Here is a 13,687-nt window from a genome sequence, read left to right on the forward strand (position 1 = left end):
TCAATGTGGCAGAGCGGACATAACTGCTAAAACATCTGCAAGCCAGAAGGTCACTGATCTCGGCAATTCATTGGATTAGTCTTCAGCCAAATATATATGCAGTAACAAGGAAGTCAGGTGGCAAGTTTGACATACTTAGTGCAGAATAAGTCCTGTAAATAAAATGGATTTTGCTCAAAACTGATTGCTATTCAAGATCACCAAATTTGTCCTGGGCTTGATCCTGTGTTTGGATTTACTTTAGACTGAAAGGTCTAATTTCAAAACTACATTTGGCAGCTTTCTACTGGGATATGTTTGTCAGGTTAGTAGTAATGTTGACACAGAGTTCATAGAAGTAGTTTCAGTTACTGATTCTCCCCACCCCCAAACCCTGGTGTTCAAAAAAATAATACTACCTTGGTCTTATTTTAAAGAGTTTGATAGCTAAAGATGTGAAGTCTACAAATCAAAGGCTTGTGTCCTTTTACGTAGAGACAGAGAAAACGAAATCAATGGGGTTGTTTTTGCCACACTGGTATAGCAGAGAGGACATTTTTGTTTCTGATCACTGGGATAGATTACAGACCATTGCAGATCTCCTTTTTTCCTCTTGGGTTTATCATGCACTTTATCAGATGTTATAGACTCACTGAGGTTGCTCAAATGGGATGGTTATTTTCTTAACCTGCTATCTTGCATTGCCATCTCTGCAATGGTGTGCATAAATCATCTTACTTGAGTTGCAGTTTATGGTTTACAATGTGATACTTCTTTCCAGTGTGGTAACATGGCTCGGGAAGGCCTGAGGGTTCTTGTCGTAGCCAAGAAGTCTCTGACGGAAGAGCAATATCAAGACTTTGAAGTAAGTTTTTATTTGTTTTTTTCATTTGTTTTTAAACAATCACTGAAGTGATTCTCTCAGACCTCTTGTGATAATGCTGCCTCTCATCTCCCTACTTCTTCTGCTAGAATTGACATTCTTCAATGTCTTGCTGTTCTTTTAATCAAAGTTGCTTTTGAAGTGATAACGTATGAAACTGGATCCCAGCCAGGACCCTCCAAAACAGTTCCTGAATCCTGCCTTATAATCTTTTATGGTTATAAATTCTGCAAATATTAATCATTTGTTAGACAAGTTGTGTTTGTGTGGGGAAATGTGTTGGCTTTTAATTTTCATTGTTGCATTCTGACATCCAGGGAAACTACAAACAACCAGAATATAATCCAGCCGGGCTTCATGGAAACATAGGCTTCATGCGTGTTGTTTGTTAGATGGGTCTCCACACAGCACTAATTTGCTTACCCCAGGCAGGCAAAATGTGAAGGAGAATGGTTTAGTTAAATGCAGAGATGAGATAGTGGAAATGCTTAGGATTCTCTATTGCCATCATTTATAGATGTGTTAGTTGCAGAAACCGTGGTTAGACCTGTGGTGCGAGGGAGATGCTTCCAGGCTTTCTGCAGGTGTCACTTCAGCAGCTGCTGTGCGTTTGCCTGCACAAGGACACGCTGTGCACCGTGCTGCCCAGCTGGAACAGGACAGGGACAAAATGACAAAAACTTCCTGAAATATTTTCCGCCTTATTCTGTAACATGCAACTCATGTTTGCCAGCCATTACAGGTGGCATCCCTGAACAGAGGGAGGTTAACTGGTTAACCCTTGTGCTGGTTAACCCTCTAATCCACAAAAATGCAGGCTGGCTGTGTGAGTGACTGTGTCTGTGTCTGCTCTGTCCTCAGGCACGCTACGTCCAGGCAAAGCTAAGCGTGCATGACCGTTCCCTGAAGGTAGCCACAGTCATCGAGAGCCTGGAAATGGAGATGGAGCTACTGTGTCTCACCGGCGTGGAGGATCAGCTCCAGACGGATGTCAGACCCACTCTGGAGACGCTGAGAAATGCTGGCATTAAGGTCTGCCTAACCTAATGTTACTCCTAGCAGGAACGCTTAGACCCTCTGGAGTATGTGGCACTGTCCTACAGACAGTAAATTAAGACAGTTTGGGGGCCCTGTCAAGGTAAACGTTTCACCAAGTGCCCTTTGCGAGTGGGAACAGTGGGACTGGCCAATGCATTTTAAACATCACTTTAGGAACAGAACACGCTGGAAGTAGTAGATGTTAACTAAACACGTGAAAGCATGTCACCTTTTGTGCTTTTCTTCCCCTAACATGCTCTGGGTCCTGCAGAGAAACTGAGTGCGTAAGCGGGAGGGTAGCTACAGGAGACTTTTGGGCAATTGTTTCTTTCAGATAGTTGCATGAATGTGTTTGGTCTCTGGTGCATAAGCTCCCGTGCTGGGGCTGAAGCTGTGAATATACAGGTTTTCAGTAGCCACTAGAGGGGGTCTGAGCCAAGAGAATCAGGGACTGACCTTTTTTTTTTTTTTTTCTCTCCCTGCTTTTTCTGGGCTCCAGCATCTAAGACTCAGACACCTACAGTCTGAGCTGTGCTCAGTGGTGAGGGAACCAGTGTGATGCCTGCTTATTCCCTCTCTGAAAACTTGCAAGTCAGATCCCAGACTTGCAAAAGGGAAAAAAAAATGGACTAAACATTCAGATTTGGGAAAGAAAAGTAGGTACAAGGTTCTGGTTGTGGTTTCTCTGCTTTAAGTAGCAATGGGAGCAAAAAATCTTGAGCCATGCTGTGAATCCAAAGCAGGGCTGTGTGTTTGGGACTGAGGTAGGACGTGGAATTCAAGGCTTGGGACAAGCTTCCAAAAGTGCTTTCTGTTTGGAGCCATCCCTGTAAACAGCAGGGACTTCAGCAGAGGAGTGAGACGAGCGGAATCAGACAGAGCTCCTTAGCAGCATTGTGGCTTTCTACCCCTGCGGCATAGTCCCGGCCAGTTATTCCAAAGCGGTTTCATTTTTTTTCTCTTCACCTTGGCTGGAGTCGGTGTCAGGGTGTGGGGTGTGTCGTCACACAGCGAGCGCGGCACTTCTGAGCGCTCCTTGCAATGGTATATTCATTAGGGTATTGCATGCAAGAAGTAAATCAAGAGTGAAGGCAGTCTTGTAATGCATTACAGGGACCATCTTGTTAAGATCAAATCTCTTTCCAACCTCAGATTATTAAACAAATAAGTGAGTCTTTGTGTGTTTTTTTTGTTGGGTTTTGGGTTTTTTTGGTTTGGTTTGGTTTTTTTTTTAAGGTTTCATTAAATATTCTTGGGCGGTGTCTTGAAAGAATAAAAACATCGGTGGAAAAAACAAAACAAACTCTGATATATTTACACTATTGAGGGAATTCCCTGCCAGATTATAACAGGGTATTGCTTCTGAGTATTGTTGCTGACATTGCTTTCTAATGCCCCCCCTCACCAGCACAAAATAAAAGGAGCAGTGTATATTTAAAAAAAAAAAAAAAAAAAAAAAAAAAAACAACTTAGTCTGTTCCAGACGCACACATCAGCAGTGAGCTAACCCCAGTTGCATCATCCACATTTCAGGCAGGGCCATGAGGGATCTTTCTGCGGCAGAGTCCGCTTATTTCAGCATACGAGAAATAGCTGGGGTGGGACACATTAACACACGCATACACATTCTTTAGCTTGCATTTTGTGGGTTTATCAGCAGAATCTTGAAATATTGCAGGTGGGAAAAATGTTATACATAGTTTGTAACTTCTTTTGCATTTCAGCCTCTTTAAAAGCTTTGCTTTCTTTGATCTGTGAGGATTTTCTTGTATTTCCTATTTTTTAAAATAGGGCTTTTTTAGAACAATAAGCTGTATATGTATTCTAACAATCCTTTTATATGCCTGAACTGGCAGGTGGTACTTCTAGATGTCCTGCAGACATGGTTGTTAAGTTTTGTATTTAATACACTCAATATTTGGATTTTAGGTATGGATGCTGACAGGGGATAAGTTAGAGACAGCCACATGTACAGCCAAGAACGCACATTTGGTGACACGGACACAGGACATCCATATATTCAGACTAGTGAGTAACACCCACATACCCCTCTCTCAAGACTTGCTCAGGACCCCAAATTCTGGGGCAGGAGGCATGCTGAGATCACAACTGTTTTCCAGCAGTAGACCCAGAATGTTTTTATTGTTTTGACCCAGCTTTCTGTCCCCTGAGTTTTTGTTTATCTGACTGTGTGCTCTGAATAACTCAGTGTGCTGCCTGTCTGTATTACTTTTGCTCCCTCTGAGACTTGTTTGTTTGTTTGTTTTTTCACCCCAATGAAGCAAGCCCTTCCTCAGTTGCCATCTTTTTCCCCAGGTGACTAACCGTGGAGAAGCCCATCTAGAGCTGAACGCCTTCCGCCGGAAACACGACTGCGCTCTTGTTATTTCTGGCGACTCGCTGGAGGTAGGCTCCAAATGCCTCAGGCTGTTCAGGAACAGCCCCAAAACACTGTGGCTGAATTTGGATTTTTTTAAAAGAAACTTTCATAGCACAAACGTCGGTGACGCTTCTGATCTCTGTAAATTAGGTGTGTCTGAAATACTATGAGTATGAGTTCATGGAGCTGGCTTGCCAGTGCCCTGCCGTCGTGTGCTGCAGATGCGCTCCAACACAGAAGGCTCAGATCGTGCGATTGCTCCAGGAAAGGACCGGCAAACTCACCTGTGCAGTAGGTAAGGGACTAGTTAGGGAGGAGTGACCATGTAGGATGGTGTCTTTACTATTTCTTGAGTGAACAGTCCCGTGTCATCTCATAACACCTGGAAATGCTGAGTTAGGTAACTGTTTTTGTGGGGATGGTTGAGAAGATGAAATTTTGCATATGGAAACTTCAATGACAAACCATTCATAAATATTTGGGGTAGTATCTTTGCAAAACAGAGCTTGAACTTGATCAGGTAAAGTGCCATTGTTAAGCTGTGAGCTTTATTTCAGCATTGTCGGTATAATGGTACACCTAAAGGTCAGATAATGTGATCAGTGACCTGTGGGTCTATTAAAAACAAAACTTCTTAAGAATTTAAATTCATGATTTCTATTTAAAATCCTGCTTTTGTTGATAGAGTGAAATGTTTCTTCTAATATTACAGTCTGGTACAGATGCCTTTGGTGGGGTTGCAAGTTGTCCCTGTTGCTTAACTACCAATGTCGTTTGTCTGTGCTCTGACCTGCAGGTGATGGAGGGAATGACGTTAGCATGATTCAGGAGGCTGACTGTGGTGTTGGAGTTGAAGGAAAGGTGAGATTACTTTGTGTTTAATAAGACTTCCTATGGCAATTCAGGACCTAGTTTGCAAGTAACTCTTAAATGAATCCTCAGAAATTTGTGCAAGAAGCTTCCACAAGAATAATCATCAGACCAATAGCCTTATCATGAAAAATAATTTGGCTGTAACAGAGACTACTCTTTAACAGAGTTCGAGTTCATTATTTGGTTCTTGGCAGATTCCCTGAATTTGGACTATTGTGGTTAGCTTTGGGGTTTTTAATCACACGTAGATGCTCCAAATGCTGGAGTTACAATTACTGATAACATATACCCTACACGTACAATTAAAAACTATTGATATTAGTTGAGAAAGCAAACTCTGGGTTAGAGCTCTGGTTCCTGTACGTGGAGCTGCTTGGAGCAACAAGACTGGATTTGGCGGCAGTGGAAAGACTGCTTGCAGTGAGCCAAAACATAAAATTGAGTGAACTTTTGAGACTGAAAATTTGTGTTCAAAACTGACTTGATATGAGTGTCACGTTAACATGCGTGTTGTGAATCATTAACCAGAGGCTTGCTTAGAATTGGAGGCCAGGGTTCAAATGGGAATTCTCCTCATATTTTTGCTCTTTGCTTAAAAGCCACGGTGGAAGGCAGAAGTGCTGAGGTAATGCTCTCCCCCACCTAATGTATTGCAAATTTTCTTGGAAATTCTGTCAGTGATAACTAAATAATAATAATACGATATTTCTTTGTTTCCAATAATGAAATGATCTCACTATGCTTTTACTTGCTGTTCTACACAGGAAGGAAAACAGGCATCACTTGCAGCCGATTTCTCTATCACTCAGTTTAAACATCTGGGTCGTTTACTAATGGTGCATGGAAGGAACAGTTACAAACGGTCTGCAGCTCTCAGTCAGTTTGTAATCCACAGGAGCCTGTGCATCAGTACAATGCAGGTGAATGGACTGTCATGAGGGATTTTTCCAACGGAGAGGTGAAAAAGCCAAATAAAAAAGTAAAGGTTCTGTGTTTTGTTTTGGATGCAATTATTTCTTCTCCTGAAAATTTTCATGGGTTGGAACTTGAGGTTGTTACTTTGATATGAAAACACATAAGAAAGTTCCTGGTATTGGACAAACATCAGCAACTTCTCCAAAATTGGATGAACAATATTCTACCTTAGAAAATGCTGCTTTCATGCAGCATGTTGTCGCTGTCATTTAGTAATGCTAGGAAATACTGAAAATCTGAAGCAGGGCAATATTCTAAAGGCCTCTGCTGACTAAGTGCACTTATTTTCAGGTGTGTTTTAACTTCAGTCTCACTATTTGAAGGCCTTACTTAAGCAACTGAGGAGGCCCTGGCTCAGACCTCAATGAGGTTACCAAAAGCTGGGTCTGGCGTGCTGTGGAGTGTTTGCAGAAGCCGTGTTGCAAAGGCTGCTGAAGCACGTATTAACCTTCCCAAGTACTCAGCAGCTCATTGCAACAATGTGGAGGCGGTCTGTTCCTCTCCATTTCAAAGGGACCCTTAGAAACAGATTTGGTATTCACAAAATTTACGTTGCTCATGTGCAGAGCCTCAGTGTAACAAAAATGCAATTGCCAGTTGGCAGGGAGAGTTGAAAGATTTTAAGAGTTCATGAGGCAAATTCTGTTCTTAGCTGTGGTGACTTGAGTGAAAGTTACAGTTAAGAACAGAGGTTGCTCTTTGGGAGTTGCATTTCCATGCCATAGTGTACTGATAGAGTCCTTAAAAATACTAAGTATTTTTTGAGTAAAATACTTGGTATTTTTGAGAAGGCTGGTTCTGCCCTCTCCCCTTTTTAGAATAAACACGTTGGAGAGGGATGCATAGAGAAAAAAGGTTCAAACTCAGGACAGTCTATCTTACTCTGCAGGTAAAAACAGGAACAGAAAACAAACCCGTAACTTCTGACAAAAAATAGTAAAAATTAATCTTGAACTCTGTGGTGTTTGTATTAGTGAGTGTTAACTCTTTTTACGTTGTGAAGGTATCATCCAGGCATAAATAAGTACGCACCTGTCCTTTACAACATCTGGATGGCTTTGATCAAACCAGTGGGCTTTGGAGGAAACTCTTTATGTTCTTTTCTGTGGAATTATATTACAAAAAGTTTTCCAAGTCCAGCTCTCCAGTGTTTGCTGTTAAACATAGCTTTCACCCAAGGTTTGAATAGGAATAAAAAGGGTTGATATTACATTCTTCTGTCTTCATTTCAGGAATTTGGAGAACCCACTGCAAGTACATTCCAGTTTGAACATATTTTTAAGCTGTTACTTTTACTGCAGTATCTTAACGCCTGAAAAGCTTTTTTCTTTTCTTTTCTAGGCTGTTTTCTCGTCAGTATTTTACTTTGCTTCAGTTCCTCTCTACCAAGGCTTTCTCATCATTGGGTAAGGACTCACTTTTTACTAATAGTGTGGAAAACCTGTGCATAAAGAATAGATTTGGGCTAATTAACATGCAAGGCATGCACATCTCTACTCTGCACATTTCACAACACGGCTTCAGAAGATGGATGTGATCCTTGTCCCCTTTCTGCTCCTCTGCACTGAGCAAAGCCACTGAGGCAGTGCAAATCCTTCTAGAAACCTTTCCAAAAGGACAGTTTGTCACATTCAAAACATGAGAAGCAAGCCATCCTCTGGGAACTGTTCCTTCAATCCTAGTAAAAAACAGAGGGACGGTCGTTATGCTCTGGTGCCTGCACAGCAGAGCGAGCCAGTGCCCAGCTCCTGACAGTTTCAGAAGGGGGAGGCAACCCAACCTCTTCAACAGGAGGAGTCACTTCCTGTCTAAAGTATACTGGGATTACACTTGTAATCCCATGACTTCATAGACTTTCGAGAGCATAATTAAAAAACAAACAGCAAATTCATCTCCATTGCCTTCTGATACAAACAGGATCAAGCCTGAACTGTAGAACAAACTTTGGGGTGGTGACAGGTCTGTCCTTGGCTCCACTAATAACCCAATAACACCAGCTGCAATACTTGAACCAATCATCTGCGTATGAGTGTTTCTAAGCAAAAGCCATTCAAGAAGCAAATCCTGCAGGTTTTTCCTACATGCAAAACTCTGGTGTGTTCCATTTGCAAGTTTTTATAATATGTACATCATTTGGCACTTCAAGAATACTGTATTTCCTTTCTGAAGACTAGCATTTCTGTTTGCTCATCTACACCTTAGGTAATTTACTTGTCTTCTACCTTCTTCCCAGGTATTCCACAATTTACACAATGTTTCCAGTGTTTTCTCTAGTCCTGGACAAGGATGTTAAATCTGAAGTTGCAATGTTATATCCAGAGCTCTACAAAGATCTTCTTAAGGTGTGGGAGACTCTTGTTTGTTTTGGTTTAAGAAGATCCCTGTCTTGATTTGAAACTCTAAATGTGTAAAGTCAAATATATTATCAGTAGATACAGAACTTTATCATGCATTTTGAAGCAAAATTGTTTTAAAGGCAAATTTGAATTAACAGATACAACCAGATTTCCTGGCAGTTTGTTATTGAATGCTACATGAAATGCAATTTATTAAAAACGGCTGGGGAAATAGAAGTTCCATTCTGTGGGAAATTCTAAGGATTTAATATTACCGATTTGTTCCAAAATAAAGGGGAAGGAGAAATTGTTGGGGATTTGGCACTATCCTGAAGCCAGAAAAGGGCATGGGGGGAAGGGATATGCTCATTTGATGGAGGGAGGAGGTTATCACGTAGTTTCTTGAATAGAAATTTGCCTTAAGGATGATCTAAAGGGACCTAAAGTTTTGGTTGCTGTGCCATTTTTGTAGCTTTAGCATAAAAGTTGGGTCCTTCTCCTTAGACAAAGAAAACTTTATTTTATATTTACCATAGAAATATCAGGAAGGTAAATCTTGTCTTAGGTTCCTTTTTTTTTTTTTTTTTTTTTTTTTTTTTTTTTTTTTTTTTTTTTTTTCCCTTCCTGGAAAATTTTTTGAATAACTGGGGTATGCAGACTGGGAACATCTTTCTTAATTGAAGGAAAGGGTGGACTGAGTCTTCAACAGATCCTTTCCCTTAAGGATTTCTGTTAAACAGATACTCTCAGAAGTAAAGCCTGTTTTTCCAACAGCCTGAATAAGTCTCCATCTGGTTTCACTTGTACGTTGTCTCTTATGTCATAAACCACTAATTCTCCAACCATCCTTAGGCCTGGTCTAAACATAGGGGGGGTTTTGTACTGGTATAGCTGTGTTGGCTGGAGATGTTTTTTTTTTTTTAAAAACCTATCTGCCTTCAATATGATGGTGATTTGTGTGTGTGTGTCTAGAAATACAATATTAATATATGCATATATGTGTGTATACACACATCTTATATTTCACAGTACAATGACTAAACTCCTGAGACATCTTTGCATTGAATTAATCGTGTGTGCAGTAAGGTTGGACTGTACTGTGCAAGCAGTGAGCTTCCACAGTCCCAGGCCTCCTTCGTGCATCATGAAAAATGAGAATAAAGAGGCAGTACCTCAGGGTTGGTTGATTTGTTTTGTTTGCTCTCCAAATCACCTTCAAATTATCTTTTATTAATTGCTGGGTTGGTCTGTAAGTGAATATTCATAAAAGAAAACCCCAAATGGAGCTTTGTCTTTTTTTTTTTTTCCTTTCCCCTCCTAGGGACGACCATTATCATACAAAACATTTTTAATATGGGTCTTAATAAGCATCTATCAAGGTAAGAAATCAACTTCTGCTTGTGCCTTTAAATGTTTTAATGAGTACAGAATATTTAAGTTTTTCTTTTGCAGGAAGTTAAGTAAGGCATGAAGTTAATTTAACAGTGTGTCCTTGGGATAACGAATATTTTTTTGTGTGTGTCAGAAAATGTTGGTAGCATTACCAAAGGAAGAAATTTTCTAAAACCTAATATTGCAACAACTGGTCAACCCTGTCACAGGCAGCAATGTAGGAGTTCAAAGCATCATACCTCTTCCCATTGGGACCATTCTTTGTCATTATGTGCAAGTTCCTTTTAGTGCTTCAATTGCTCCATCTGTAAAGCAGAGCTTGTGACTCTTCCCTTCTTTTGAAAAGGTTTTGAAACCTATAGATTATAAAGATTATTAAGTCAGCATGCAAAATACAGAATCTGTAGCTTTGTGTATTTTACCTAAACCCTGTCTATGAAGGAGTTACTTCATAGCCATCTGTAATGAAGGACTAGAGTAGAGCTCAAGTTCTTGATCATATCCCATACACTCTAATTAGGCTGCTGAAACAGTTAAGCAAATGCCTTAATTACAATGCATCCATTTCCAAAAGTGGGTGTAGTAATTGGGGTATATGTCTAAGAAGGTCTTTTCTTTCATTCTGTCTTTTTTTATCAAGTAATCTCAAACTCAAATACTTTCTATAAGTGTTAATCAGGGAATTGTGGAAAACACGTAAATAACAAGGAGCTATAAAAATAAAATTGCAGTATGATTCTGTGACAAAATTTCTTATTTTCCAAAACTCCTTTATCAACAAGAGTCAGAATAAATGTGACAAAATAAGCAGATAATTCTTACTGATTTAATTGATACTACCATCCTCAGTAGGGAGTGAATCCAAGAATATAAAAGCTCTGTTAGCATTATCTTCTGTAACCTAACACGGTAGAACCCTATGACAGGGATAATGGTCTTCTAATGCTGTATAAATATGATGGCAAAGCCAAGGCATTTATAGAAAACTCACAAGTGGTGGAAAGCTTAAGCCAGAGGGTGATGCATTGAGGGAAAGATTTCTTCTTGAGCTAAGACCACTATCTGGTTACAATATTTGGTTAAAGTGACTTCACTTCTGATGTGCTAAATAACTAGAAAACAGCAAGCCAAACAATTGGGCTAGTTGCTAGCAGAGATGAGCCTGTCCGAAAACTTGAGCAGTCCTAAATTTTGGAAAGTTCACAGCTGGATTTGAACTTTGTGGCTCGAGCTCTAGTCACTTGCAGGTTTTCCCTTCCGAAACTAGCCTGGTGTGATGGATGTCGGTGCGGATTACTCATGCTGCTAACATGAGTTATTTGTGCAGGTGGCCGTGCAGAGCATTGTGAGCATTCCCTGGCTAGCCAGAATAGGAGCACAAAACAATGCATCATTAACAGTACTTTATGTACTCCTTTTAGGGGGAGGTGTAAAGGGGAGAGATCTTGGCCCAAGTAGTGCAAAGAGCGGCTAACTTGTATCCACTGAAGCTTTTCAACACCTTGCTTCCATCTGGGCACTGAGGCAGTGCAGTAGGTTTTAGAAGTATTTGATATCTTTTAGCTTCTAAGTAGTGACCAACTGCTTTTCTGGGAGGGCAGAGTTTTGTGATGTTAGAAATCTCCAGTTGCCAAAATAGCATGTATTAATTTCCTATCTCCATCTGTCTGTGAATATGATAGACTGTTATAAAAGTCTGGGCACCTCTGCTGTAGCTTTTCCCTGTCTTCTCATCAGTTCTGTCTCCTAAATAGTAACTGATTCGTTGTCATTACATTCATCAGGTTTCACGAAAAACAGTCTCAAGACATGACTATGTTTCAGCCTTTCCAAGACCGAGCAGTGGGTTTTAGAGCTTAGACTTGTGTTTGAATAAAATACCCAAATGTTCCATTCCCTTGCAGGTAGCATCATCATGTATGGAGCACTCCTCCTCTTTGAATCCGAATTTGTCCACATTGTTGCCATTTCCTTCACGTCCTTGATTCTCACGGAGTTACTGATGGTGGCACTGACGATCCAGACATGGCACTGGCTTATGATAGTGGCTGAGCTGCTTAGTCTCTCCTGCTACATAGCTTCTCTGGTCTTCTTACATGAGTTTATTGGTAAGGTTAAATGCCTTTTCTCCAATCCGTTAGTTTATGACCTGAATAGTAACAGGACTGTAAAGACCTGAATTGAGCTTAAAGGCTGTTGATGAAGCCAACAATAGTTACGACAGTGGTTCTGACCAGAATAAGCTCTATTTGATTTGAAGGCTCTTGAAAGATATTTCATGCTTCCTTCTCATAGCAAAATGATGGAGGAGGTAAAGGTTGTCAGTAGACTGTGTGCTGCCCAGTGAATCTCATCCGTACTTTCAGAGCTCCACCACGTATCAACTGTCATATGTAGCAGTGGTCTTTATTTCCATATGGGAACTGAACTTGAGACTGCAGATTGAAGCCTCTGTTGTTCGTTTGAAAGATTTCATCTTTTAACTGGGTGAAGGAGCTGCCTCCTAAAACTTACCTTATTTATCTGCTACATTGGGGCCCTTTTCTTGTGGGTTTGGTTGTTAGGGTTTTTTTAGTTGCCTGAAACAGAGTTAATCCTTTTCTCTGGCTAAAGGAAAAAGGGTGAGGAATTCCAGATTCCCCCACTAGCTGTCGAGTTGCAAATTTCAGATCCGTAGGGTTTGTTCCAGTGTTCGTTCAGGAACCACAAGATGTCACTACTTCTTCCATAAAGCTCTTTGCTAACTCTGAAGACAAAGAGGATAACTTCCCGGTGGGCTAGATCTGTATGTCTTGCATATGGGTATACCAGCTCTATTTTGAACGATGCTTCCCAACTATTTTTGCAAAGATTCTGAAGTATTACAACTGAGTCGAGAGAGGTGTTTGCTGGACTACCAGCAAAGTAGCAAAGGGTAGCTCCCAGAGTCAGAGGACAAGTAGTTCATTTAAAGGAAGCTTAGTATTGCCAGGTGTTGGATAGCCCTGTTTCAGATGGGGTACGTATGGGCAGTTGCCTGCGAGGAGTTGCATGCCTTACTGAAATGCTCTGTGCAGAAAGCTGTATCTTTTGTGGAAGAGAAGGGCAGAAGAGTGAGGAACCAGGTATCATATGAGCTTTGAACTTGAATGTGGAGAAGGTGAGGCAGTTTACGAAGTGTTGGTAGATTGAATTGCTTTTCTGCACCTCTTCCCAGAATGTACTTCCCATCTTCATTGACTTTGTGCTCTTTGTGCTCATCTTTATACAGATGTTTACTTCATTGCAACTTTGTCGTTCTTGTGGAAAGTCACCGTCATCACTCTGGTGAGCTGCCTTCCTCTCTACGTCCTGAAGTACCTGAGACGAAGGTTTTCTCCCCCAAGCTATTCGAAGCTCACATCCTAGGGCTGCTCTCCTTGCACACCAGAGACAATTATTGCACATGGCTGAGAGACAAAATCATATAGTTGTTACTATAATGAAAATGTCCGACATTTGCATAAGGATCGTGTGGTAATCTCTATTACATGCTGCTTTATTGAAAAAGACTTAACAACTGCCGTGAACGGAAACCTAATGATAAAAGGGAGTTTTCTGAGGATGGAGGCACTTGTTAGTTCATCCAGGTTTTGTCATTTATGTTCAACTTAACTCGGGTCAAATGCACATAACTGTGATAATGAAGGGTTTCTCATGCATGGTTAAAAGTATCTGAAAGCTGCTAACTGACCTTGGAATTTACATTTGAGAAATTTAAGTTACTTTTTAAGTATCTGTGCTGTTCCTGGCATTGTGTTATGTTGTTTATATTATTTATCTTTTTGATTCAAGTAGTTACATTCTTTTTAC

The 13,687-nt window shown here is 40.6% G+C and overlaps 1 protein-coding gene across 1 annotated transcript in view; it reads left to right on the plus strand.

Annotated features, from left to right (window-relative positions):
• ATP9A (ATPase, class II, type 9A) overlaps positions 1-13,243 on the plus strand; it is a 56,037-nt gene extending 42,794 nt beyond the window's left edge. Inside the window, exons 18-29 of the mRNA XM_010569784.1 lie at positions 761-844; positions 1,724-1,894; positions 3,830-3,928; positions 4,217-4,306; positions 4,431-4,575; positions 5,077-5,141; positions 5,918-6,073; positions 7,470-7,534; positions 8,362-8,470; positions 9,786-9,843; positions 11,761-11,964; positions 13,107-13,243. Coding sequence (XP_010568086.1) covers positions 761-844; positions 1,724-1,894; positions 3,830-3,928; positions 4,217-4,306; positions 4,431-4,575; positions 5,077-5,141; positions 5,918-6,073; positions 7,470-7,534; positions 8,362-8,470; positions 9,786-9,843; positions 11,761-11,964; positions 13,107-13,243 — 1,383 coding nt within the window. The remainder of the gene's footprint in view (positions 1-760; positions 845-1,723; positions 1,895-3,829; positions 3,929-4,216; positions 4,307-4,430; positions 4,576-5,076; positions 5,142-5,917; positions 6,074-7,469; positions 7,535-8,361; positions 8,471-9,785; positions 9,844-11,760; positions 11,965-13,106) is intronic.
• The last annotated feature ends 444 nt before the right edge of the window (positions 13,244-13,687 follow it).

Source organism: Haliaeetus leucocephalus, unplaced genomic scaffold (assembly GCF_000737465.1).
Source record: "Haliaeetus leucocephalus isolate CR32 unplaced genomic scaffold, Haliaeetus_leucocephalus-4.0 Scaffold273, whole genome shotgun sequence".
In the NCBI taxonomy this organism is placed as follows: domain Eukaryota; kingdom Metazoa; phylum Chordata; class Aves; order Accipitriformes; family Accipitridae; genus Haliaeetus; species Haliaeetus leucocephalus.